This window comes from Eriocheir sinensis, chromosome 5 (assembly GCF_024679095.1).
Source record: "Eriocheir sinensis breed Jianghai 21 chromosome 5, ASM2467909v1, whole genome shotgun sequence".
Classification (NCBI taxonomy): domain Eukaryota; kingdom Metazoa; phylum Arthropoda; class Malacostraca; order Decapoda; family Varunidae; genus Eriocheir; species Eriocheir sinensis.
The window spans coordinates 27,255,921-27,283,533 of record NC_066513.1 but is presented as its reverse complement, the minus strand read 5'-3'; the positions used below and the strand labels follow the sequence as shown (position 1 = coordinate 27,283,533).

The 27,613-nt window shown below is 47.6% G+C and overlaps 1 protein-coding gene across 2 annotated transcripts; it reads left to right on the top strand.

Annotated features, from left to right (window-relative positions):
* LOC126986011 (potassium voltage-gated channel protein Shaw-like) lies at window positions 1–27,613 on the top strand. Of its 2 annotated transcripts, none has more exons than XM_050841700.1 (6): window positions 1–227; window positions 708–824; window positions 1,479–1,613; window positions 2,762–2,956; window positions 4,775–5,657; window positions 14,359–16,506. In XM_050841700.1, exons 1-6 carry the CDS (start codon window positions 168–170, stop codon window positions 14,958–14,960), a joined length of 1,992 nt encoding a protein of 663 aa, XP_050697657.1. In that variant the 5' UTR covers window positions 1–167; the 3' UTR covers window positions 14,961–16,506. The 2 variants fall into 2 exon arrangements, with proteins under 2 accessions (XP_050697657.1, XP_050697664.1); XM_050841707.1 differs by lacking the exon at window positions 14,359–16,506 and adding an exon at window positions 20,530–27,613 and having other exon boundaries at window positions 2–227.

The window sequence follows — 27,613 nt, the reverse complement described above, 5'->3', positions numbered from 1 at the left end:
AATCACCCCACCTGTCCTTGGTTGCAGGAGGAGACAGGGCGGTGGGGGAGTAGCCAGGTCGCCGCCACCTGACCCTCTCCCCCCCCTGCCACGTCGCCGCCGCCCACCGCCAAGACGCCCTCGCAGCCACGCCCGCCCCCCACCCCGGCCCGCCCTCCCCTCCAGCCATGGACGCCGAGAACAGGGTGGTGCTCAATGTGGGCGGCATACGGCACGAGACTTATAAGGTGGGTGGGCGTGGGAGAGAGAGAGAGAGAGAGAGAGAGAGAGAGAGAGAGATGCTCTGTTGTGGACAATTTACTCGCTACTGCGTTTTAGTTTATATTCATATTTTGCGTTTGTTTGTTTGTTTGTTTGTGTGTGAGTTTGTTGTTGGCGTTCTTTCTCTTTTTTTCTTTTCTTTCCGCTCTCTTAAAGGTGACTTGTCCATTAGAATCAGAGGCTGTGTGTGTGTGTGTGTGTGTGTGTGTGTGTGTGTGTGTGTGTGTGTGTGTGTGTGTGTGTGTGTGTGTTTCATCGTCACCACTTCGTAAACCATAACATCACACGTAACCTAACCCAACCACCACCACCAACACCAACACTATCAACACCATCAACACCAACACCACTTCGTAAAGCCAGACACTCATACACACACCACCACCACCACCACCTCCATCACCCTCACTAACCACATCCTCCTCCTCTTCCTCCTCCTCCCGCAGGCGACTCTGAAGAAGATCCCAGCGACGCGCCTGTCCCGACTGACGGAGGCCCTCGCGAACTACGACCCCATCCTGAACGAGTACTTCTTCGACAGGCATCCAGGGGTGTTTGCGCAGGTGAGCTTCTCGTGCAGGTATAAAGGGAGAGGTAAGAGAAAGGGAGAAGTGAGGTGATGTTATGTCACAGGTAGGCTATATCGCTTAGCTTGACTAGTAAAAGAGAACGGACAGAGGTGAAGTGAGGTTAGGGTAAGAGTGTTAGTAAGAGAGAGTGAACAGAGGAAAGGGCAGATGAGCTTCTTGTTTAACCTTGAGTAGTTTGAGAGGTAAGAGAAGAGAGAGAGAACAGAGGTGAGATGAGAGGTATGATGAGGTTCTAGTATTGGTATATCGTTAATTGCTTTTGACAGGTAAGAGAGAGTGAACAGAGGAAAGGACAGGTAAGCTTCGGGTACATGTATAGCACTGGTTTGGACAGGTCAGAGAGCGAAAGGTCAGGTGATGTTTGAGCACAACAGGTATATCGATGATTTAGGAAGGACTAGATGATTTAAACTAATGCCTATGTAGCCACTAACACCATTGCTTTTCGCCACTCTCTTAACTTCACTTTCTAATGCATTATGTAGCCACTAACACAAACTCCTTCGGCAGGTTTTGAAAATTACTACCACTGCTACCATTACTTATTTTCCATGATTTTGCATCTCGTAACTTCTCTCTCTTGTTATTAACCCCTTTGAAGCCCCTAACACCTTCCTCTCTCGGCAGGTTTTGAATTACTACCGCACGGGGAAGCTCCACTACCCCACCGATGTGTGCGGGCCGCTCTTCGAGGAGGAGCTGGAGTACTGGGGCCTCGACTCCAACCAGGTCGAGCCGTGCTGCTGGATGACGTACACGGCGGTGAGTGAATTGTGGACCTTGGCTTTCTTTCCCTTGCTCTCTATGTCATTTCTTCGTCCTCCTCTCCCTCCCCTTCCTTCGCTCATTTCTTTCCTCCACTCTTCTCTCCTTCTTTCCTTCCCTTCGTTTCTTCTTTGTAACTTTTTTTTCTTTCCTTTGAATATTACGTTTTTCCTTCCTCCTCCTCTCCTTCCCCTTCCTTCGCTCATTTCTTTCCTGTTCCCCTCTTTCTTTCTTTCCTACCCTTCGCTCTTCTTTGTAACTTGGCTTTTTTCCTTTGATTTCCATGTCTTCTCCTTCTCCTCCTTCTCTTTTCCCTTTCTTCTTCCTTTCTTTACCGTTCTTCTTTTGTTTATTCCTTTGTTTCTTCCCCTACTTATTCTCCTTCTTCTTTTCTTGACCTTCCTCGTCCTCCTCCTCCTCTTCCGCGTCCTCCTCTTCGTCATCCTCACTCTCGTCTTTCTCCTCGTCCTCTTTCCTGTCTCCTTCATCCTTCTCCAAGTCCTCCTCCTCCTCCTCCTCCTCCTCCTCCTCCTCCTCCTCCTCCTCCTCCTCCTCCTCCTCCTCCTTCTCCTTCTCCTCCTTCGCCTGTCTGTTGAGGTATTGTCACACGGGAGAAGTTTCAATCAATTCACTGATGGGAAGTCCTTTGGCTGGAGTCTCCGCTAACTTGGAGCAAATATTTGAAGCAGCTCCGCCGAGTCGAGTGTGCCTGTCAGTTTCTTGCTCTCGTTTCAAGTTTCGTTTCCTTTCCCATTCCGTCACAGTTTCGGAATGTAATAATGTTCCCTCTATATGTTTATGGGCGGAGGTTTGTTGCATCGTTGTTTTTGTTCTTCAGAGTAAAGGTTTGATATATGAATGAATGAATGGTGAAGAAATCATAAACAGTGACCTCATAATGACTAAATGGTTGTTGATGATGATAATGATGATGGCGATGATGATATTGATGATGATGAAGTCTGACCCTCCGTATCCATATCCTTGCAACATCGAGGAACATTAGATAAATAAAACCATCCTGATGATGATGATGATGACGACGGCTGATCATTCCTTCCCCTGTAGTATGTATTAAGAAGAACATTAGAAGAAAACTGTCGTAAACTGGACTAAATAGATGCTGACCTTCCCTTCCCTTACAGCATCGAGACACGCAGGAGACGCTGGCCGTGCTGGACCGCCTCGACCTCGACACGGACAAGCCCAGCGAGGAGGAGCTGGCCAGAAAGTTCGGCTTCGAGGACGACTACTTCTCCGGTAACCTCTCGTGGTGGCAGAAGACCAAACCGAAACTATGGTCCCTCTTCGACGAGCCATACTCCTCACAGGCCGCCAAGGTGGGTTCTGGGGTCAGGGTGCTCGGTTGTAGACTTCAATGGTGTGAGCTCGGGGTGCTGTGAGTTCGGGGTGGTGTGAGTTCGAGGTGTTGTGAGTTCGGGGTGGTGTGAGTTCGAGGTGTTGTGAGTTCGGGGTGGTGTGAGTTTCGGGGTGGTGTGAGTTTGGGGTGTTTGGAGTTCGATATGTTGTGAGTTCGGGGTGGTGTGAGTTTGGGGTGTTTGGAGTTCGATATGTTGTGAGTTCGGGGTGGTGTGAGTTCGGGGTGCTGTGAGTTCGAAGTGCTGGGAGTTCGGGGTGTTGGGAATTCGGGGTGTTGTGAGTCCGGGGTTTTGTGAGTCCGAGGTGTTGTGAGTTCGATGCTAGCTCAGTGTGTTCCGTGGGTTGGGGGCTCGACTTTCGACTTCCATGATGTGAGTTCGATCCTAGCTCAGTGGGTTCTGGGGGGAGGGTGCACAGCTCTAAACTTGCATGGTATGAGTTCGATGCCCGCTCCCCATAACTCCCTTCTCCTCCTTCAGGTCGACGCATACGTAAGCCGTTATCAAGGTTATGCTATCCACAGTCTAAGAGTACACTGTTATACCCCCCTTGGATATAATTTTTGAAACAGTTCGCAGTCTAAATTTCACAAGTTTCTGCAAGCTCATTAAATGTCTCTAAGTTCTGTTCTGTAAGTTTCTCTAAGTTCTGCATTCTAATTCTCTCTAAGTTCTGTGTTCTGTAAGTTTCTCAAAGTTTTGGCTTCTATAATTTTCTCTTAAGTCTCTAAGTTCTGCGTTCTCTAAGTTTTGTTTTCTCTGAGTTCCTCATTGTCTAAGTTTCTCTAAGGTCTGTGCTCTCTAAGCTACCCGAGTCTGTTTGTCTCCTCCATCTACGTTTTCCTCTCCTTCTTCCTTCGTCTACATGGATTACTCTACTGCTGATGACAAGTGTTCCCTTTCAGAGCAAACACATTTTATTGGTCATTCCCGCTTTTGCTTTGGGGCTTAGAATGACCCGGCAGTGATAATGATACATACTCTTTTCATTGTGTCCACACTCGCCCCACACTTTTGTTTCATCTTTATCTTGTACCTTTTCTAACGTATCAGCTGAAAAATTTGGCCTTTTTTACTTTTATTTCTGTTGAATCACCTAGGTCCTCTCAGTTTGTCCATATTTTCAAACGTATTTGTTCAGTCACTTATCTTTTTTTTGTATTCCTGTTAAATCACTGAACTTCCTCAATTGTTCTTTTTTCCCATAAATCTCTAGAATCAGGAAACTTATCTCATCTTCACTTCGGTCTTGTGGTGTTCTGAGCTTCGCCATATTTCCTCTCTTTCAGTCAGTAATTCAGACGTTGCTCTAAGTAATATTCCAGTTAATACCAATGACTTATAACACATGTAATTCGTAAAACTATCTATTATCACTAAAAATCAGCTGGTCTTTTATTGTGGTGTATAAATCTTAAAACTCTCTCTTAATAAACCTGTCTGGGCATCTTAAAATGTATTCTATAACTTATAACTACGTTTCACAACAATTATTAATTTCCAGGCTCATTTAAACATACAGTCCATTGATATCTTACGCCTTCCTTTAATAAGCCTGTCTGAGTATCGTAAAATGTGTTCAGTAACCCATAAATACTTCTCATAACCATTTATTAACTCATAAACTAACTTAAACAGTGTTCCTTGATATATCACGTGTTCAATAACCCATAAATACGTCTCATAACCATCTATTAATATGTAACCTTACCTTTCATGTCTTACGTGTTCCTCTGAGCCGCGTCGTGCCGGCCACTAACGTGTTGACTTCTGCTTCAGGTTATTGGCGTAATCTCCGTGTTCTTCATCTGTGTGTCCATTCTTTCCTTCTGCCTCAAGACGCACCCGGACATGAGAGTGCCGGTGATACAGAACGTGACGGTGCACACGGCCGAGAACACGACGGTCTGGACGCTGGACAAGAAGGCGACCAACGCTCACGAGGCGTTCTTCTACATCGAGTGCGTGTGTAACACTTGGTTCACCTTCGAGATACTAATTAGGTTAATCGCCTCCCCCAATAAGTTCATGTTTCTTAAGGCCTCAGTGAATATGATTGACTTCATTGCCACCCTAAGCTTCTACGTGGACATCTTGCTCCAGAAGTTCGCCTCCCATTTGGAGAACGCGGACATCCTCGAGTTCTTTAGCATCATCCGAATCATGAGGTTATTCAAGTTGACGCGCCACTCCTCGGGACTCAAAATCCTGATACAGACTTTCCGAGCATCAGCGAAAGAGTTAACCTTACTTGTGTTCTTCCTGGTGCTGGGAATTGTGATCTTTGCCTCCCTCGTCTACTACGCCGAGAGGATACAAGCCAACCCTCACAACGACTTCAACAGCATCCCGCTGGGCCTGTGGTGGGCGCTGGTCACCATGACTACGGTGGGCTATGGCGACATGGCCCCCAAGACCTACGTGGGCATGTTCGTGGGTGCCCTCTGTGCCCTGGCCGGCGTGCTGACCATCGCGCTGCCCGTGCCCGTCATCGTGTCCAACTTCGCCATGTACTACAGCCACACCCAGGCCCGCGCCAAGCTGCCCAAGAAGAGGCGGCGAGTCCTGCCCGTGGAGCACGTGAGGGCGGGGCTGGTGGCGCCGCCCCCCAAGCGCGGTGGTGGTCCCAACGCCATGAACCGCGGCCCCGGACCAAAAATGGGTGAGTTGATGCAATCCCACGTTCACATTCTCATCAGGTCATCTCGTAGCGCCACACTCATGTCCACCATTACAGCCACTCATCTCTCCTCCGCCACTCACACCTTGACGCTTCCTGTCTCACACCGCCACACACAGACTAACACCTCGGCCACCGCGTGCTTAGGTTTCCAGTCGTGCTCCCTGTCCTTCAAGGCTGCAAGATTTCTGTTTAACGTACTTGTAATGATGTGATTTAAAGGGCCTTAGTCTTTTTTACAGTGCGTCTTTAATCCTATTGCTGCACTCACTGAAGTTTTAATGTTTACTTAGATATTTTTATGCTTTAAGTAAATGTTCATTCAGAAAAGTAAAGTATTTAATTTTAAAGTAGCTTCATGTAACGTTTCTGAATGCAGTATTGACATTAAATACTCTTGGAATTATTCAATATTGTCCCAGTGTCAGTTTTTACATATATAGTTCACAGCTTATTCTCCTTTCTTTAACTAATACTGATAACAAACAGGCCGTACACTCTCCTATTTACGTGAAGTTCAGCCGTGAATAAAAAAAACAGTCTTGCCAGAAGCGAAACCAAACTAACACACGTAGCATACACGTAAAGTGTCTGGAGCAGCTCTTAGTGAGGCCTTTTTTGTTTTCTGTTTTTGTTTTGCCCTTGAGCTGCTCCCATTGCCGTAGAGAAAAGGAAGGGATACACACACTTTTTGCAGGGGAGACACACATATCACATCCCCCTTTTATCCTTTCCTCCAACAGAAACGAAAGTAAGTCAGTAAGTCCTTTTAACACCTTCCACTAACGACCTCAGTAACAACACACGTTAGAGAGAGAAGCAACACAAGCAACACACGCGTCACTACACCTACAGACCAAACCAGACCGAACACAAAACAAACACGAACTACTCTTGCTTGTCATACTGTCCTCCTCCTCCTCTATGTCAAACCCAAACAGACCGAACCAAACAGACGAACCTCAAGGTATAACAGACACACTAACTACATACTGTTTTCCACACTACCTCGTCAAGCCCAACCCTATCAAACAACCTCAACGCCATAACAAACACTAAACTAATCTCTTGCTTGCCACACTGTCTTCTACAAACCTAACCAAACCAGACGCCACCACAAACACTACCAAACAACCCCTTGACACCCAGACCAACCCAAAGAACCACAACAAACACTAACTAACAGACTCTTGCTTGCCACACTGTCTTCTACAAACCTAACCAAACCAGACGCCACCACAAACACTACCAAACAACCCCTTGGAACCAGACCCAACCAAAACAACCACAACAAACACTAACTAACAAACAGACTCTTGCTTGCCACACTGTCTCCTCCTCCTCCTCCTCCTCCTCGTCCTCCTCCTCCTCCATGCATCCTCTTTATGTTGCTTCCCCGACGATCTTCTTCAGCCGGTGTGTACCTCATCACTTCTTCTGGCCCTTCTCCTCCTGTCCCTCTCTAACTCCCTGCCTTGCCTTGCCTGCTCGCTTCGCTTTCATCTGCTGGCTGCCTCACCGCCCCTCACCTCGCCAGCATGCCGCATGTGACCACCGACCCCACCGAAGCACCACTGACCACCTTAAGGACTTCGCCGCACGAGAGTTGACATTGCACTCACGACTTGAACCTCACCCCTGTATAAAAAGCCCCACTGAGGTGTTATGCATGCTAACCCAGACTAGATAAAGGACCTTAAGTGTTAAAAGAGATAAAAGATCCTAAAGCCAAGCGATGTTAAACTATGTAAACTAAAGATGTGGTAATTCGGACTTCAGTAACGCCTCGTGGCTCGCCCTTTCTGACTGGAAGTTCTGTTACTGTTGTTGTTGTTTGTGGCCAGGCTCGCTCAGCACCGGTCAGGAAGCGTCGTGCTGATCTGGCTATAGTGTGTGCTGAGCTTGTCTGGTGTAATGGAATATATCTCTGCACTTTTTTACTTTCAAACCGGTAGTGTCGTAATAAGAAGACTACGGTTGATTTTTAAGAGGTAAACTTCAATTGGACTTACTAATTTGGCCATTCTAAAGCTGTATTTGTTTTGGTTTTGAATAGAAGTTTGGAAGCTAAATCTATCTTGCAGTTTTAGTCATTTCACGTAAATATTCTCAGTATCAAAATCCTAAAGTGCAGAGAAACTAACTAACTAACCAACAAACGAAAGGATAAATCAGTGTTCCTCCTTCTTCATCAAGACTGACTAACCTAACCTAACCTAACCAACCCGACGCCTGACGAAGCCACACTGGGTTCCCGACGGCGACGATCGTTGTGTTGTGATCTGGTTTGCGGTCATCAGGCATAGACCTCACGTAGCCCTAGCCACCTCCTTTTTGATACTCTCATTTTGGCTGTAGACTAGACCTGATTTGATAGCCTGTAGTAACGTGCTAGTAACCCCCTTGAATGATACGCCTGCACCTCCTACTCTCAATAGAACTGGCTGTCTAGTGAACCAAATGACTACTAGGTTTTTAGCATCCTGAGTGACCTGTGTTTCTGGACCTTCAGATTATAGCAGAACCGGTGTGCAATAGTGTCCACCGCCTCTCAAGGAATAAGTCATGATGTGTCCTGGATTGTCGTGCATTTTGCCCCAATGATGGACTCCCCCCACGGATATCTTGCTCATGATGGATTTTCCGCGATAGTCTAGTGTTCAGTGTGTCTCCTCAGTCCCTCAAGCTGGCATTCTTAAGTGTGACACACCCCACTCGCCACCTCCATTACTCTGCACAAGAAAACATTTATATAAACATATCTGCACTAAAATTTTAATATATCTACTACAGTTATTCCCTCTCCATCAACCAACCAACAGAGATCCATAATATAATGTTCATTGCAGATAAACTCGTGTTCCTACTCAGCTCCTCTAAATACTACTTGTTAAAATTTTGTTAAAGGTGTGTGTTTAAAACTTTGCTACTATGGTAATAATGATGGTAATAATAGTGGTAATGATGATGTAACAGATTTTTTTTCTCTTTTTTAGTATCAGTAAAAAAAACATTCATTTATACGTCAATGCTGCCTAAGGAATGGTCGCCAAATAGTACGCACCGCTCCAATCTGTACTATGCTCAAGAAGACATCTACCCTGACCCATTGAGTTAAGGCGTAAAGAAATAACTACTCTTAAAGTTCATACATTGATTAAACGTTCATATTCTGATCCTAAAGTATTATTTTTTAGCCTTCCCTCAAAGTCCCAGGGTAGATGTCTTCACTAGTGTGCGTACGAATTGGATCGGTGCGTACCAGTTGGCGAACACCCCCCTCAAGTGTCCCTCAACGTCTGCACCTGAGCCGCGCCGCGATTCCTGCTTCACATAACTTTTTTTTTTTCTTTACTGACTGCCCGCCTCCCCTTCCCTCCTCTCCTCCCCTTCCTCTCCATTCCTTCCCCTCCCCCTCTTCCCCATTCCTCCCCTCCTTTTCCCTCCCTTCCTTCCCCTTCCCCTCCTCTTTCTTCTCCTCCCCTTCCTCTCCATTACTTCCCCTCCCCCTCTTCCCCATTCCTCCCCTCCTTTTCCCTCCCTTCCTTCCCCTTCCCCTCCCCTTTCTTCTCCTCCCCTTCCTCTCTCCCTCCTTTCCCTTTCTTCCCCTCCCCTATCGCCTCCCTCAGATGTCTTGTGGCCCTTAAGTCTGAGAGTGGCCGAGTCTCATTCACCGCTGTACAATTCTCAGCGCCCTTTAACAGTAACTTGGCCACCTTTGTAACCTTGTAAACCTAGTAACCTTTGGAAGCACTCCGGATGTCTTCTATACCAGTGCGTGTCCCTCCGTGGGTGATGAAGAATTCTGAAACATGAATGAATATCGTCGTTTTATATCCAGAAAACACCCGACAGAGCCTCCCCGGTGCAGTGGTTAGCGTTCCTGACGTCGAATTTGCGGGCCTGGGTTCGAATCCCGGCCTGGGCAGTCAGCGTGCAGCCCACCCAGTCGTTCAGCTTTCCTTTTTGGCTGGTCGATAAATGGGTACCTGGGGAAACCTGGGGAAGGTAAACTGTGGTAACCCGGATGTCACGCTGGCCCTATGCCGGGTTAAGGGTTCTCTTTCACCTTCCTCAACCAACAGGACGGAGATGAGCATCGCCGCCACTCTCAGTTAAAGTGTATGTTCCCAACTTTACTTCTCTTCTCAAACCGAGTCGTCCGCCACTGAAACAATCTTCCCTCAGAAGTTGTAAATGCGAATGCCATCAACTCCTTCAAAAATCGAATTGACCGTCATTTCGCTGCGTCAGGAGTGAACTGAATACCGAAGTGCTTTCATCATCTCTGCGGGCACCAAGTGACTGTCGAGCAGATTGAATTACCAGAGCGGGGGCAACATCGTAATGAGCCAATAGACTTTCTGTTGCCTGCGTTTCCATGTTTCCATGTTTACACCCTGGAATGACAAGGGCAACTCTACCAAAAGGTGCTCCACTTTAAAAATTGATTGTGGCGGAGATCTGGACTCGGGTAGTTTGTTTACGAGGGTCACGGTCATCAGGTCACGCTCCTCCCTGCTTCACGTCTAGCTCATAACACATTTACGACTCGATAACAACTTCCCATCGTGTAGCGCCTGGACTGGTTTGCTTTGAGGTTGGTATTCTCAGACGCTTCCGCCTCCCACATCAATTATTTCCAAAGGCCAAAAAGGAGATCGATCGGGTTCTCATGAGTGTTTTCTTAGGTTCATGGTACAGAAGAAAGGTCAGACTGCCACCAGGGTCATAAACCTACCCCTGGAAATGCCTTAAACTCCCTTGAAAGCCTTGGGAAATACGAGTTCGAGTTCTCATTAGAATTTCCTTACGTTCATGGTACAGAAGAAAGGTCGGACTACCACCAGGGTCATACAACTACCAATGGAAATGCCTTAAACCCCTATGAAAGCCTTGGGAAATACGAGTTCGAGTTCTCATGAGAGCTTCCTTAGGTTCACGGTATACAGAAGAAAGGTCGGACAACCACCAGGGTCATAAAACTACCAATGGAAATGCCTTAAACGCCTATGAAAGCCTTGGGAAATATGTGAGTTCGGGTTTTCATGAGTTTTCTTAGGTTCACGGTACAGAAGAAAGGTCAAACTACCACCAGGGTCATACAACTACCAATGGAAATGCCTTAAACCCCTATGAAAGCCTTGGGAAATACGAGTTCGAGTTCTCATGAGAGCTTCCTTAGGTTCACGGTATACGGAAGAAAGGTCGGACAACCACCAGGGTCATAAAACTACCAATGGAAATGCCTTAAACTCCTATGAAAGCCTTGGGGAATATGTGAGTTCGGGTTATCATGAGTTTTCTTAGGTTCACGGTACAGAAGAAAGGTCAAACTACCACCAGGGTCATAAAACTACCCCTGGGAATGCCTTAAACTCCTATGAAAGCCTTGGGAAATATGTGAGTTCGTGTTATCATGAGTTTCCTTAGGTTCACGGTATACAGAAGAAAGGTCGGACAACCACCAGGGTCATAAAACTACCAATGGAAATGCCTTAAACGCCTATGAAAGCCTTGGGAAATATGTGAGTTCGGGTTTTCATGAGTTTTCTTAGGTTCACGGTACAGAAGAAAGGTCAAACTACCACCAGGGTCATAAAACTACCCCTTGAAATGCCTTAAACTCCTATGAAAGCCTTGGGAAATATGTGAGTTCGGGTTCTTATGAGTTTCCTTAGGTTCACGGTACAGAAGAAAGGTCAGACTACCACCAGGGTCATACAACTATCCCTGGAAATGCCTTAAACTCCTATGAAAGCCTTGGGAAATATGTGAGTTCGTGTTATCATGAGTTTTCTTAGGTTCACGGTACAGAAGAAAGGTCCGACTACCACCAGGGTCATACAACTATCCCTGGAAATGCCTTAAACTCCTGTGAAAGCCATGTCAAATATGTGAGTTTGTGCGCCGAAATTGTGAGACTATGGCCCTGAGTCAAACACTTCAGACTCCCGCTACGATGATTTTCTAAGACCACAGAGAGGATTAGTCGGGTTCTCCTCCGTCTCACCTATATACGTTACTAAATATCAATAAATAATCGGATAAAAACGACTTGGAGCGAGTTAGACAGGCAGACACGGCCGACTCAGGTGCAGATTTTAGTGAAGGGAAGAAAAAACATTGATTTGTCCTTTGAATATGTCCTTAACTCCACTCAGATCCACCTTAACATTACTACTATTACCACTATCATTACTCTTAACAGACAAAAAAAAGAAGGTTCCTTGATGATGCTAATGATGCTACTACTACTCCTACTAATAATCATGACACTAATAATAATAATAATAATAATAACCTTGTTCTAATGTCCCTTTCCGTTCAGCTCTAATGATGAGACTTATTCTGCTTCGATGAGGTTCCTCTAGGTAGACTCACGTAGCCTCTTCCATTTCCTTTGTTTTGGCTGGTGTAGTGAGGTAGATGGTCTGGGAGGTTAGTCAAGGGCTGGAGTAAACGAGTCGGTAAAAGAAATTGAGGTTAGAGGTAGAATAGAAGGTTAGAGAACGTTTAGAGGTAGATTAGAGACTGAAATCGAAGTTACAGGCAGGAGTAGAGGCAGAGATTGAGGTTAGAGAGCGTATAGAGGTAGAATAGAGGCTAGTAAGGTATGATAGGACGTAGGAAATAGGAGACATAAGTACTTAGGAAGGCAAGAGAGGATAAATTTTGCAGGTTTCACTATTTAAGCGCTTCTTCCAGTCTAGTTAAGTGCTTTGCTGCGTGTGAGTGTGTGTGTGTGTGTGAGTGCGTCTGTATGCGTGTGCTGCAAAAGTCGAGTATACCAGTAGTTATAACAAAGTAGTAAGCTTGTTATCCTCCCCCCACCACCAAAGTATTATTAGTAGTCTGTACTTAAACACGCTTGACCTAAAACTACTAAAAAAAAAAAGCCACAGCCTAATAAAATATAATCCAAAAAAATAACACCACTAATAATGATAATAATAATAGTAATAATGAGCTAAACCTGATGCTTATGTGTGTGTACTACTATAGGGAAAGCAGATTGGGAGATCGTCTTGGTGTTGACATCCGCTGGGTCCTTTTCCTCGTCTCCGCTCCCCCGCACAGTACTAACGCCAATCTCTTCCTCTCATATGTTACCTATAGCTATAAGAGGAAAGGACAGATGTTGGGACGGTGTGGCAGCGCGCTCCCCCACACAGTACTAACGCCAATCTCTTCCTCTCATATGTTACTTATAGCTATATGGGACGGTGTGGCAGCGCGCTCCCCCACACAGCACTAACGCCAATCTCTTCCTCTCATATGTTACCTATAGCTATAAGAGGAAAGGACAGGTATTGGGACGGTGTGGCAGCGCGCTCCCCCGCACAGTGCTAACGCCAGTCTTTTCTGCTCATATGTTACCTATAGCTATAAGAGGAAAGGACAGGTGTTGGGACGGTGTGGCAGCGCGTAGGGGAGGAAACAACCCACGGGAACCAACGCCAAAAAGACCTCGGCAATCTGTTTTCACTACTAAAGTCGGGGGCACGAGACCTGGCGGGGGTAATCCTTCAGGTAGGGACTCCTGGACTTGACATCTTCGCTCGGGTGATGATCGCGCCGCTCAATGGCCGGTTGTTTACTAGATTTAACCTGCGGGAAAATGAGCGCTGCGCAGTACCATCACCCAAGCAATGATGCCAAGTCCGCGAGTCCCTCCCTGAAGGCTTGTCCCCGCCAGCTATCGTGACACTGACTATCACGCTCTTCGCTACTCTTCTGAATGAGGAGGCGCCGAGCCCACTGAAAAGGAGACGGATAGAGACCACAAGTAAGGCATTCGCTGTGCAGATTTTTACCCTTCTGAGCGATAGTGTGTCCCGCGGAGGCAGTAAAGAGCTATTGATCCTGTCTCTCTCCACCTGATGTGACCCGTGGCTTGCTGCAGGCGATTGTGTGGGTGTGGGTATGTGGATGTGTGTCTGGGTATGTGTGTGATGGGGTGGGATGTGGACGTGTGTGTTTGGAGGGTATGGGTCTTATTGTGTGTGTGGGTCTGGGTATGGGTGTATGTGTGTGGGTGTGGGTGGGTGGGTATGGGTGGGTATGTGTGTGTGTTGGGGGGGGGGGAAGTGGATATGGGTATGGTTGTATGTGTGGAGGGGAGGGTATGTGTGTGTAGGAAGGGGTGTATGAGAGAGAGAGAGAGAGAGAGAGAGAGAGAGAGAGAGAGAGAGAGAGAGAGAGAGAGAGAGAGAGAGAGAGAGAGAGAGAGAGAGAGAGAGAGAGAGAGAGAAGTGAAACCTTTAAGATAATCTAATGTATATCTGAGAGCAAGGGGAAGAACATTATTTCTTTCGTTTGAGCAAAAGGAAAAACAATAACTGGATAGATCTGGGGGATAATGAAGTCAGTTTTACTTTCTATAATTCTCTGATGAAGGACAAGACGTAATGTGCTTCCCCGTGCGTGCTTCCCTTCTATCTAGGCTTGTGTTGGGTTTCCTTATGTAGTGTACTGTGCTGTGGCTCCTAGGAGTTTGTCCCTCACTGTAAGCCCCGAGTAGAGTCACCAGGTAGAGTAGAGGCGGCCAGCAAGGTGTGGCCGCGGCAGGTGCGTGGCGGCAAAGGTGAGGCCGAGGCGCCCCTGAGGTGAGGTTCTAGCTGGTTACTTAGCGCAGGTCAGGTCAGGCTCAGGGATCTCACGATGTTCATTTGTTTGGTAGGCAACGGTGATGAGGCCATCCCCATGTTGGGTCTTAAGAACCACCTCCTGCAAATGGGCGGGGGGACCTGCCCACCTCCTCCACCCACCCCTACAGTGGGCAGCCCCACAAGCTCCCTCTCCAATACTTACGTGCTGGACCCCACCTCTCGCTCCAACACTTACTCCCACAACACCCTCTCGGTGCCCACCAACACACTCCCCAACAATTACAGTTGGAATGTCATCCCCAAAGGCAGCCAGCAAGCCTCCTCTCAAGGCGTCAGCCGGCGGGAGTCGCGGAAGGAGTCGCGGAGGGAGTCTCGGAAGGAGTCTCAGTCGTCCCCCTTGCGTGGGAGCCAGCAGGCCTCGGCTCGCGCCTCCCAGTCCTCCCACGGCCTCTCCAGTGCCGGCGAGAGCTACCCAGCCGGCCGGGGCTATGCACTTGCGGAGGATGTGCTCGCCAACGCCAAGGCGCAGGATTATTCCGGATCCCAATCCCAGTTTTCAGAAGTTCTGTCACCCTCCAAAGGCTCCCGGTCCTTGCAGCTGGTGGTCGCCTCGTGTGGTATTGACCAGTCTCAGAACAACCCTCTCCTCTCCCTGTCCATGGTGCCCCGGTAACCTGGGGCCACGCTCCTAGGCCTCTGTCTGTCTTGTTATTCCTTTGTCATGATCATATCCACGTCACTTGTTAGTCATGTTACCAATCTTTCAAGTGTTCTCCTCCTTTTTTCTAATGACTGTTGATCTGATCTGCTCCTTTACGTGTATACAATAGCTTTTTACTGCCTCAGAACCATGCTGCCTAAATTTGGTATTCCATGTGTTTTACTTTATCTTGATTTGGTGTTTCCTCTTGCTTCCTCCTGCATCAGTGCAGAAGATTGTGCATTACTTGAATGGGCATGTGCCCTCTTCTCTTCCATAATAACATACGCTTATCTCAACACAGTATAGAGTATCTAAAGTGGACCTTTGCTCTTCAGTGCTTCATGGCTCGCCCAGGAGTCTAGTTTATCCACGTGTCTCTGTGGCTCCCCTCTGTGGCCCGCGTGGCCAGTCTCCAGTACACATAGTTAGTGCCTGCTGGACTGTGAGGTAGCAGCGACAGTGTCTCCGCTGGCTGGACGTAGCTGTAGCCAACAGTGTCCGTGTGTCATGTTTCAGTAATGTTCCTCCTCAGTTTGCATGTTTCTCCTCATTTCTCAGAGCTGTGAAACGATTAACTTAATTCCTAGAAGGTGATATACGTGTTTGTGGATGACCCAGACACCAGCCAGTTCTCAGAGAGTGTCCTCCCCTCCTCGCCCCCCGCCCCCCCTGCCCCTTCCTCTCCCCGCCAGACTACTGTAGCTCACCTGTTCATCTTTGGTTCACATCCACATCCTCATCCTCTTGTGCTACCGGTGATTATCTTACCTGTACTATTAACGTGCTTCACTAGCTACAGAGCTTCGAGTTGTCACCATTTTAAACTTTCATCAGGACAGCAAAGTGATTGTGACCTAGTATTGTTTTTTTTTTTTTACATAGTTTATCTCCTCATTGAATTCTGTTGAGTCAAGAGAAGTCCTTGATACTGATAGCAACAGCCTCAGTCTTTGCTAAAACCCTTTGCAATCTTTAAAGCTAACTGTGCCTCCGACGTGACTCCTGCTCCCAAGGTGTTCCAAGGCAGGTGTGATTCTAATTAAGTCTCACCTGGATGTTACTATTACGGAAATTCTGATCCTTCTTTTACCTCTCGTCTCGTATCGACTATAGATCAGTTTCCCTCTAAAGTCTAAGGTCATTGGTCTCAGCTTGGGAGGAGGAGTCAGGGCGGAGTTTCTTGAGCCTCTCTCTCACAAGTCTTATCCACTCGCTTCTCTCACAAAGAAAATATTTAAGAGATCACAACTTGTCATATAGGACTGTTTCCTGCACATGTCTTCTTGGGTGTCTTGACAACTCACCAACATCTCTCGGCTGCCTCACGCTGCGGCCTCACCAAGCGGAGGGTCAAGAGAGAGATCTCGGTATTTTTCCCTCAAAGTGTTTTTTTCCCTGTTACTGTGTGTGTTTGTGTGTGTGCCCCGCTGGATCTGTCTCTCTTGCCTCCCTGCCGGTGGACTCCAGGTGAGGCAGCCGTTTTCTCCCATTGTTACTGACATTCACTAATATTACTTTTTTCAGGCAACGATGCCCCTAATTCCACGACTAATGGTACATCTAAAGGTAGTGACAGGCCCTCAAACAAAATAACTGGGTTCTAGAGGTGCCGCGTCCACCACCCACCATGACCAAACTCTGGCATGCGTCGGGGCTTCACAAGGGAAAGTAAATGGTTGTTTTGTAGCCTACGTACGGTGTTGTAATGTTGACTCCACAAGACTTCCCATATCACTCCCCTCTCAGACTTTAGAGTTGCTTCATGTAAGATTCCCTTGTGGAGATCCTTCCACGGCTCATCAGCGGCGCCGCCCGCGTCCCGGCGGCGGCCTGCGAGAGCCTGGAAGACCTACCTTAGTGAACAACTCTCCACCACCCCCTGTGAACCTGCCACCCGCCAACAACCACTAATAGAAACTGATACTTCCGCTACCACTACTACTGTTACTACTACTACTACTACTACTTCTGGCACCACTTCTGCCACTACTTCTACCACTAACAACAAGAATTTCAACAACAAACTGCTACTACTTCTACTACTACAACTTCCACCTCTCCCACCAAGAATTTCGACAACAAACTAATATTTCTACTACTACTACCACTACTACTACTATTACTACAACTACAACTACTACTACTATTTCCACCACTGCGACCAAGGATCTCAACAACAAACTACTACTATACTATTACTACTACTAATTCTACTACCACAACAGCAACAACAACAACAACAGCTAATATTACTACTACTACTACTACTACTACTACTACTACTACTACTACTACTACTATTCCTATCTATAAAATGCAGTGTCTTCATTTCCGTACTATACTTTCCTCTCGCAAGTACTGTCCCCTATTCGATACTGTACATAACTAAGAAGTACTATGACCTTGGCCTTCGCTATGGAGGTACTGTTCTTAGAGATATTGTATTTCCTGTCCCCTGTCCCCCTTGCCCTCCTTCCCCCTTAAAAACAGGGTAACAAGGCTCGTTTGCTCTATTCTAAGATGCTCTCATGAACCAGCTCCCGTTTTCAAATAGTCAGTCACACTCTCGTCTCCTCATCTAAGTCATTGAAAGCCTTAATATCCAGTGTTTTGGCAAGCTTTAGACGCGTTAACAGACGAAGGTGCTGCCCTCTCCCTCTTTCTCAGCTTAAGGTTCCGTGGGCATCGTGAGAGTATTGCTACGATCGCCAGAGTTACCTTCCTCTGGGTCAAGGTTTCCCCTCACACTCTTGCCCCTCAAACTTCCCCTACAAGCCCCCACACTCAACTTGGTCCCGTGTTAGTGCTATATTCATATGAATCTTGCGTCGTCATGTTGTCCCTTCCCAAACTGTTGTCATATGAGAGGAAATGAAGTGATTGTCGAGTCCCCCTGTTCTTGGTCCCTTTGTGAACGTTGATTCATATGAGTAACATGCTGGTTGAGCTGTTGTATTCATCCCCCTGAACACCGCTCTCCCCGCGAGGGCCTCCTTCCATTCCTTTGCATGAGTGCTGTCGAGACGTCTGTGAGTATATGTAGAACACTGTGTCTTCCCGTGAGAATGCAATTACTTCTACTACTACTACTTCGTCAGACCAAAATACTGTTCCTAGTGTTGGTATAAAACTGTCCTCTGTGTGGCAAGAGCTGTACTAAGTAGGAGTACTGCACCTCTGTTGACTGACTCTGGTCGTGGTGTACTGCGGGCTGGCGGAAGGGACGCGGACTGCACCATACGTAGCCTCGGCGCCCCCACTTCGAAACCCCGCGGCGTGTCCGTCTCGGCGTGACCAGGCAGGTTCTCGCGCTTGTGACAGTCGTTATATTCGTTTTCTGTGACTGAATCGTGAGAGAAAATGGTGCTCTGTTAGCCTTTCGGAGAGAGAGAGAGAGAGAGAGAGAGGTATTATATTCGTTTTTGTGTTGAATTGAAGGAGAAAATGGTGCTCTGTTGGCCTTTTCGAGAGAGAGAGAGAGAGAGAGAGAGAGAGAGAGAGAGAGAGAGAGAGAGAGAGAGAGAGAGAGAGAGAGAGAGTTATTGAATCCGCGTATAGTCCTAAAATGCCCATCAGTGTTAAAAGGATAGCATAGAATGGGCAGCGTCTCTGTTTCGTAGGCGTGAGAAAGAATCCGTAGCAGAAGCCAAACAGACAAACAGACGGACAGGAAGACGTTCGCGTAGACATAATAAATAGATAATAAACGGAAACATAATGATAATAATAACAATAGTAACGATGATAGCGAATAGTGAATACATACCTAGTCGTCCGTGGTTAGCGAATTATTACGTAGATCATTTAGAGTTGTCGCCCTTCCGTGTGTCTCCCTCAACGCAATTCTACACACCTTATCGCCCGTCCCGCGGTAGACTAGTGAAGAAAAAAAGAATAATGGATGTTTTGTAGCGACTGATTTTTTTTTTGCTGGTAACATTTTTCAGGGCATTTATTTTTTGCTGGTAACATTTTTCAGGGCATTTATTTTTTGCTGGTAACATTTTTCAGGGCATTTATTTTTTGCTGGTAACATTTTTCAGGGCATTTATTTTTTGCTGGTAACATTTTTCAGGGCATTTATTTTTTGCTGGTAACATTTTTCAGGGCATTTATTTTTTGCTGGTAACATTTTTCAGGGCATTTATTTTTTGCTGGTAACATTTTTCAGGGCATTTATTTTTTGCTGGTAACATTTTTCAGGGCATTTATTTTTTGCTGGTAACATTTTTCAGGGCATTTATTTTTTGCTGGTAACATTTTTCAGGGCATTTATTTTTTGCTAGTAACATTTTTCAGGGCATTTATTTTTTGCTGGTAACATTTTTCAGGGCATTTATTTTTTGCTAGTAGTGTTTGTGAGAGTTAGATTTTTTTTTAGTATCATTTTGTTTATTTTTATTGTTATTGTTGTTAGTTTTGTTTTTAGCGACTTAATTTTTTTGGGGGGGGTCATTTTCCAGGGCATTTATTTTTTCTGGTAGTGTTTGTGAGAAAGTTAGGATTTTTTTTTTTTTCGTTTTTGAGTTTGTTAATGTTACGGTAGGTTATATTTCTTTTGTTTTGTAGGTTTATGAATGGGGTAGATTTCTTTTTAGGCTTAGCAAGAGAGAAACACCGAATGAGTACGATGTGAATGTAGATTAGTTTTAATTTCTCTCTATCTCTGTATCTCTGTCATTAGTTAGATCATTACCATCTTCATCAATGGGCGCCGTGTAGTAATTAGACGTGGAATGACTGATTATTTTAATTTATATTTGCGTGCGTGAGTGAGAAGACGCAGTGAGCTTAGCGAAGTGATGTATAATCCTTTGAAGCCACCCTCGATACCCCGTGTTTAGTTGTTAATGCGTTCAGCAGCGTACCTATAATCTTAGGCTGACGTTCCTTTGTTTAGCTTCGGTTCGTCCAACGCTTAGTGACCTTCCTCTGTTCGTATCGATGTGCACAAATCGTCCTCGAGGCTCAGGCTGGTGATGGCGGGACCTTCGCGATCACCGCCGGCCAAGACGAGACCAAAACTTGCTCCGGCCACTAAAACGCAGGTTACTCCTTACTGTTACGAGCCTAGTGTTGTAGTGCAGGGTCGGCGGTGGCCTCTGGCGGCGACCGAGGCGCGGTGAGTGTCAGGCGTGTGTGTCAGGGCGGGGAACGCGTGGCCAGGCTGTATACATGCACAAATTAGAGTACTTCTGAGTGTGCCTGCGTCACCGCGCGTGCTGGGGCGTCAGCGCTTTACTTTGCGGGAACCTGCGCGTCGCGTCGGGGGCCGCGCGTCGGGGCGTGGTGGTGCGCTTGTCGCAGGCGTTTGGCGTCGCTGCCGCTCGGCCGCAGTACACCGGGCTCTGGGCGGGGCAGTGCTGCTTCTAGTGTAGTGTTGGCATGTGGGTGCAGTACACTCACACCTACACTGTGTATTCTCTTGGTGGAAGTTAGTGTGTTGTGGTGCTGGTGTAGCTGTAGTGGGTGGGCATGGCAGCGGCGCGGCGGCTGTGTGTGTAGCGCTAACACCTATCTGTCTCCCTCTCTCTTACAGTCGGCATGGGCATGGGTCTATCTGTTACCTTGAATCCCAATGGCGTAGGCTTAGAGACGGCCCTCAAGGCCCCATTATTGTCTCAGTCGGGAGTGGGCGGGGGCCCCACCGCCCCCCTCCAGCCACTCTTCCCTATTGCCACCATGGCGCAGGTGGCTCTGGCGCAGCCCACCTCAGCCCCCTCCCAGCTCCCCCTCCAGCAGCCTCCGCCCACCTCCCGTCCCCACCGCTCCCCATCTCCACCCCCTTCCCCAACTCGCCCTCTCCTGGGGTCATCGTCAGGCTCCATAGCGGGCCTCCGTGGACCAGACAGTGGACAGAACGCAGACACAGGCGCTGGGGACAGCAGCTCTCAGGGGCGGGACTCCCCGGAGCTCACCCCCAGCACCGTGTAGCCCCGGCGGCAGGAGCACCACCAGACGCAGCAGGCCCGAGGTGACCCAGTAGCCTCGGGCGTGAGCAGAGACAAGACGCTTAGCTCGTGTGACCAGACAAGAACACTGAGCCGGTTAGTGACGCGTGACGGTGCGTGTGACGACGGCCGAGCAGCCAGACACTACCGCGGCGTCCCTCGCCAGCTGGACGCCCGTGACAGACCTTGTACTGTGATCCTTGTGTGTTACTTGTATAACTATTATGTATTATTTTCATTATTTTGGTGTTCAGAAGACAATGATACTTCGAATGCAAGACTCTTACCGCACTGTTTGTCTGCATGTTTGTTGACACGATTTTAGCACATTTGTTTCCTCTCTCATAAAGGACCAAACCGGAAGTCGAGTATTTTAACGCTTCATATCTCCACTGTTTCCTCCTGTACCGCCGGCGGCCCCGCGCGGGGCTGCGCGGCGCGGGCAGCTAAGCACAAGCTCTGGCAGTTGTTGGCCGCTGCTGTTCTCCTTTTGTTGGCTACTTGAAGTTTCATCTTTTAACCTGTCCTGTACTCTGATGTTTCCACCCGCAGTCTCTTGATATATAGAGAGGACCTAACACTACCAGCAACAGCCACTAATGGATTTATAAGTAAGTGAAGTATTTTAATGAGCAACATGTGCATTATAAAAGTCCATAATCATATTTAGAGGCCTAAGACTGTTAAACATGTGGTACTTTGAGTAGCTCAGAGGGCAATGTATCTTTGGTTGGCAGCGAGGCGCCGCGCCGCCCCGGCCCCCTGTCGCCGCGCTCCGCCGCCGGGGGCCCCAAGGCGTCCATTTTGTACCGTTTATACAAGTAGCGTGACACTAACTAAAATTGAGGATAATCAGACACCCCGTAACTATGACAACTGTCTCCTAAACCCGCCTTGAGCTCCAGCAGCTCGCGGCGACGCAGGTCCCGGGGCGGCGCGGCGCTGCAGGCGGCGGGCGGCGGGCCGCCGTGCCCGCTGGCGCCGTGGACGTGGCCGCGGCGGCGCACGAGGCGGCGTCCGGGCCGCCCCGCACCCTCAACACTGTCGCGTCAGGCGTAACGAATATAATCCTTTAAATAATATAAAGTAAATTTCTATGCTAAATAAATAAGAAGTAAGTGATGACTTTTTATGCATGTTTTATATATACACACCTAATAATATACTACTGAAGTTGACGAGTTGAGCGTTAGTGTGCTTGGTACCCTGACAGGAGGCCCGGCGCGGCCCCTCGCCCGCCGCCCCGCCGCCCCGCCGCCGCCCCCGGGAGCCGTGTTCCCGGCGGGGGCGGCGGCGGCGGCGGGGACGGCGCCGCCAGGAGTGTTGAAGGTTGGCGCTGAGTTCTTAAGCTTGTAGAGAATGCAACTGTTATAACGCATCATGTAACTACTTGCTTGTTGTAATTATCATCACTGTAGCAAAATTATATTTTCACTCAATTACCATTTTCCTGTTAGTCTCTTATAGACACTAGGTTTCAGTTACTGAACATAGTATAGAGGACATGCCTAGCCTGGTCATCATATGACTGCATAGTACATACTGTAGGTCACGTGTACAGAGGGGCGCGGCAAGTGGCGGTACTCTCAGGCTTCTGTGGCGGCCTCCCTACCGTCACTTGAGCCCATCCATGCATTGTTAATATATAGATCTTTATAACGTAGAGGTTTGATTTTTCTCTAGATATCACCCTGGCAGCACTGGGCGAGCGCACAGGGGGCGGCAAAATCCAGGTATTGTACGGGCAGCCTCCACCCCCCGCTAACTGTAGGCTGCACTCCAAGATGGTGTAGCCGCCGGGGCCGGCGACGCCCGCCTCGGGGAGGGACGGCTCGTGGCTTGCACCCGCGTGTGTGTGTGTGTGTGTGTGTGTGTGTGTGTGTGTGTGTGTGTGTGTGTGTGTGTGTGTGTGTGCGTGCGCCTGTGCGTGCGTGTGTGCGTCACTGCAGGACCGCTTGACCGCCGTATTACCACTCGTATCACTCGTACGTTTAGCGACTAACAACAACTAGATAATCTCATCAGACACAAAAATTGAAATGTAAGGGAATGTTCGCCTTTAGTTTATGAATTAATGCATATAATATGATAATTATATATTATATAGTACGGTTTGTCTTCAGTAGCTTCTTTTTATGCTTGTCAAAGATAGGAATAAGAATATCGCTACGTCTGTCTGCCGAGGACTCCCTTTGTTGCTGCCAGACGTGACGCCCGGGACGTGTTTGGCCCTTCAGACGCAGGTCAAAGGTTTCCTTCGTTAGCAAAAGCCAGCCGTCGGCGGCGCCCCACACGGCGGAGGCCTCGCGCCCCGCGCCCTCCCTCCCGCAGCCGCTCCGACGCGAGTGGTAACATGGCCGTTCTCAAGGTGCCGTTGTCCGCTGCTGATTGGCCGACGACCCCTCCAGGAGCACGCGCAGCGAGGGTGACCTGACCCTCCTGGCTTGTCGCAAGTGTCGGGAGCCGCGGGGGGCGCCTGGAGCCACTGCCCCCTGCCGCCGCCCCCTCCCTGCCCCCCGCCGCCACCCCTGCCGCAAGTCTCACCCCACGTTGTGCAACACTAACCAAAACTTGTTCCTGTGATTATCTACTTTCAGGTGAATATTATATTTTGTGACAAACAAAAAATGGTTTTATCAGTATGTAAATCAAGCAATTAGGTCATTCTTCTACTGCCTCTGTGGACGCCTGCGACGGAAATTGAGCATCCACAGCCAGACCACCTTCACAGCTTCAAAAGTATACGCTTCCTGGGGGTGCAGTGAGCGAGGCAGGCGGAGCGGAGGTGCGCCCTCCCCTGCATGTTGGAACTCACGGGACCAAACACAGATGTCGCCACATGAGGCTGGGACGTTGGGTTGCCAGAGAGCACTGTTATGTAAATCCTCCCTGAGAAGCAAGGTTAGCTATCCTAAGCTGTCACTATTACTGTAGATTGTTGATTTTCTATTGTTATTTTTTATGCATAATAATGGTGTTTAGTACTATTAAGCTGCAGCATAAATATTTGCTATATTGATTTACATGTGTATCCAGAATCAGTGTTACAAAACAGGCTAAATTTTATAAGTTTTGAGATGATTGATCTCGGTAACCTAACCACGTTTATAAGCTCAGGAGTCAATGCACACTGGCCCATCCTGGGAGTGCGCCACTCATCCTGCTTAGGTAAAAAAAAGTATATTATAAAATGTACCCAGAATATGTAGATTTTGCTACCATGTTATAAATTATTTATAATGTATGTATATGCGTGCAGGCTCATTAGCGACTAATTGTCACGGACTGCACAACCCCGAGGTGGCTTTCAAGCAGTGATATCACAGGATCAAAATAATGCTGAAGGTGTGCGCGTGCCGCGGGTGGCCGGCCCGTCAAGTTCCCGGGAGAGTGACGCAGGCCGGGGGTGGCGGCCCCCCGCGCCACTCCGCGCCGGGCGCCGCCACGAGTAGCAGGGCTTGGAGGGGTGGGACTTTCAATAACCTGATCTTGGTAGTTAGTGCGTTAAATTCATACATGGTAATGAGACAACATGGCATCGGTTTCTGGCAAAATTAGACTCAGCAGGTCGTGGTGTGCAGGACGGCTTCCCAAGTTACGAGCCCTGCCTTCGTAAAAACATTGGCTGGTGTAGGTAGGTTTAAAGGGGCGTTGTTATGCGTGTTCTGCCCCGGTGTGTGAGGCTCTTGACATGCTCGTTCTGGTAGGCGCTATGACCGTTTACAGATCTTGGCACGGAGCTCTGGGCGAGGCGGTATCACTCGGGTTACACTGCGTGAAGGTGACGGGGATCGTTCGTAATGATCCTAGTGGTGCCAGAAAGTTGAATGGAAATCTAAAATCATTAAACTTTTATCTCAGAATCAAATCAGTGCCTTTTTTAGAAGGAATTATGTGGCTTGATGTGGGCGAGACAGCCTGGAATTACTGGTGAATGTTTGGGTATTGTTTTTATTTTGTTGTTTTTGCCCTTGAGATGCTACCTTCACAAAAAAAAAGATAGCCGGCAGCCAGATATAGTTCGTTCCCATGATACAAATTAAGTAGAAAGCAATACTAACTTAACTAAGGCAAACAAAAGGCTATTATTATTATTATTACTTTCGAGACATTCCAAAATCTCTGCCGCGAATGATGATGAAGTACTTAGGCCAAGATTCTGATCGCGTTCAAAAGTGCGCGCCAGACAGCAACCACCTGATGTGTCTTGCTCGAGGGGACGAAGAGAGCGCCAACACAACAGCCGCGGGGCTCAGGGAGACTCGCGAGCCTCGTCCAGCATCGTTGCCTCTTAAAACGATCTCAGACATTGGCTCTAGACAGTGCATAGACTAAGTCAAATCCTCGTTTCTCAAAGTTCCCTGGAGGCCAAGAAGTGAAGAGGTGTGTCGTGAAGAGGGTCCCGCACGCTGTCTGGCCGAAAGATGTAGATGGGAAGGCAAGCAGACAGGTGGTGACGATTGTGCTAGACGAGGGACGTAGATGAACAGGTAGACTTGGTAGGACAGGTAGTGATAGTTGTGTTAGACGAGAGACGCAAGGAGGCAAGACAGCAGGACAGGTATAGTGATGAATGTGTTAGAACGAGGGACACAGGTGAACAGTATACAGGTAATGTTTGCTGTGTCTTCAGGAGTGATTGAGTCAGAAAGGCGAGCAGGGCAGGTATACAGGTAGGCAGGCCAGCAGGTAGGTGTATTTGTGTACGGAACTATAACGTTGGCAGGCAGGTCAGCAGACAGGTATTTGTGTCTGGAAGGGTCACGCAGGTCAGCAGGACGACAGACAGGCCGCGTCACAGCCTCCCACGCCTCGGTCCCCGGCCACCCAGCGCCACACCCAAGGATTATTTTTTACTATTTTTTCATCAGGTTTCAATGTCGTCATTCATTCGGTTTTAACGCCCATGTACAAAACGAAGGGACAGCGCTTGCGTGTAGTTTCCTAAGAGAGAGAGAGAGCGAGAGCGAGCGAGAGAGAAGGGAAATTATAATAGGGTGTGAACAATCAAACTGAAATCAGTCAGAAAACTTAAAATAATCAAAGTGTGACAGCCTATAACTATTTTTGTGAAGCAGTTTGTGTGGGGGATTAAAAAAGGGAAAAAAATTATTCACCAACTTGACCTGTCTACACATATCCTGGTGTTAGGCGGGGGGTCAGGTCGCCGGCGGGGCCTCAGCGCCGGGACGAAGCTAAAGAGTAAAGAATCTTATGTACATAACTAACATATACTTTCCCGTCCCGGCCTCCGCCCCGCCCCGTGATGCTGGCTCCCCGCCCCTTACTCACGCGGTAATGAAATACATATTTGTGTCGCTCCCTGCTGAAGTGAGGCAAGCGACACAAGCAAACGAGAAAGTTGCCATTGAAGTCGGGTGTTTATGCACTTTTTCGAGGCATAGGTGTGAAAAAAAATTGACCATAATGCCAAAACGTCTGAATTTTAGTTTGAAAAGTTGCCTCAGAACGCCTGAAAAGTTGGTCGATGCGAAGCAAGTGATATATCAAGATCGACCTTCATGTCCCTTATCTCACTTCAACAGGGAACGCCACATTCTGCCTCTGCTGTTTACACGTCTGTTGCTGCATAACGCATAACCAGAGTATTTCAAAATTGTAAAAATCGTGGTCTGTATACAAGCTGAATCACATCTGTGGAGCCGAGCACTCTGTTGCACCTTGTTAAGAATGTACGTACTAACACAGTCACGAAGGGTAAATCAAAATCTATAACTTGATGATTGTGAAGGGTTGCACCTCACCAAGTGTGTGTGTGTGTGAGATACGCCGTATAAGCCTATAATATACCACTGGCCCGCGCGTCCCCCCCTCGCTACAGCCTTTATCGAGATCGTATGCAAAGAAGAAATGAAGTACGGAATCATAACAAAAGAACATAGCACTATACATGATCAAAATCTATATATATCGTCACCTCCATAAACGAACCGCCTTAGTCATTGTTTTCTTCTACTCTTCGGGAAATTGAAATAGTCTCATTTTTTTATATTTTGGTTTATAATTCAGGCAAAACTGTTAAGGCTAATTTTAAACACTCACACTCTAGAATAACAAAACAAAAAAAAGAAATATACCAAAAAATGTGCTGCCGAAGTACCAAAATATGCCAATTATACCAAATATACATAACAAAATCTGCCAAAAATGTGATAAAAACTCAAATTCACTAAAAACAAGTCAAGAAAATCACCGAAAAAATTACTTAGACAGTTTACGAAGGTGACGATATGCATACAACTCCCATATACGATGTTTGTGTGTTCGTATGTTACACCCCGAAGCCTGCACCAGTCAGTCATACAGTATTAGCCAAAAATACAACAAATACAACAACAGGTGCACAGGTGACTATATAGCGGCCTGGCAGAGAGGGGAACACGGGCCAGGTATGCGAGTCAGGTGTATTAACCGAGGACACACCAGATGTATAAGCCCGATTGTTGTTATTTTGCGAGATAACTAAACCCACTGGACCCTGGTGACTTTATCCTTCTTCCTGGCCGGACTTTGGCGGACCAGGAGCGAAGGAAGCGTAGCGGGGAAGCCTGTGTCGCTGGAATCATCGGTTCATAGCATATCTACTTAACCATTTTTATGCATAGAAGTGTAAGGTTTCATTCTATTAATAATAAATGATATCAAAGCTAC

Coding starts and splice junctions, on each gene's coding strand:
- LOC126986011 (XM_050841700.1), top strand. CDS start 168: ATGGACGCCGAGAACAGGGTGGTGCTCAATGTGGGCGGCATACGGCAC. Junction 1,614..2,761: donor GCTGGATGACGTACACGGCG/GTGAGTGAATTG, acceptor CTTCCCTTACAG/CATCGAGACACGCAGGAGAC. Junction 2,957..4,774: donor ACTCCTCACAGGCCGCCAAG/GTGGGTTCTGGG, acceptor CTTCTGCTTCAG/GTTATTGGCGTAATCTCCGT.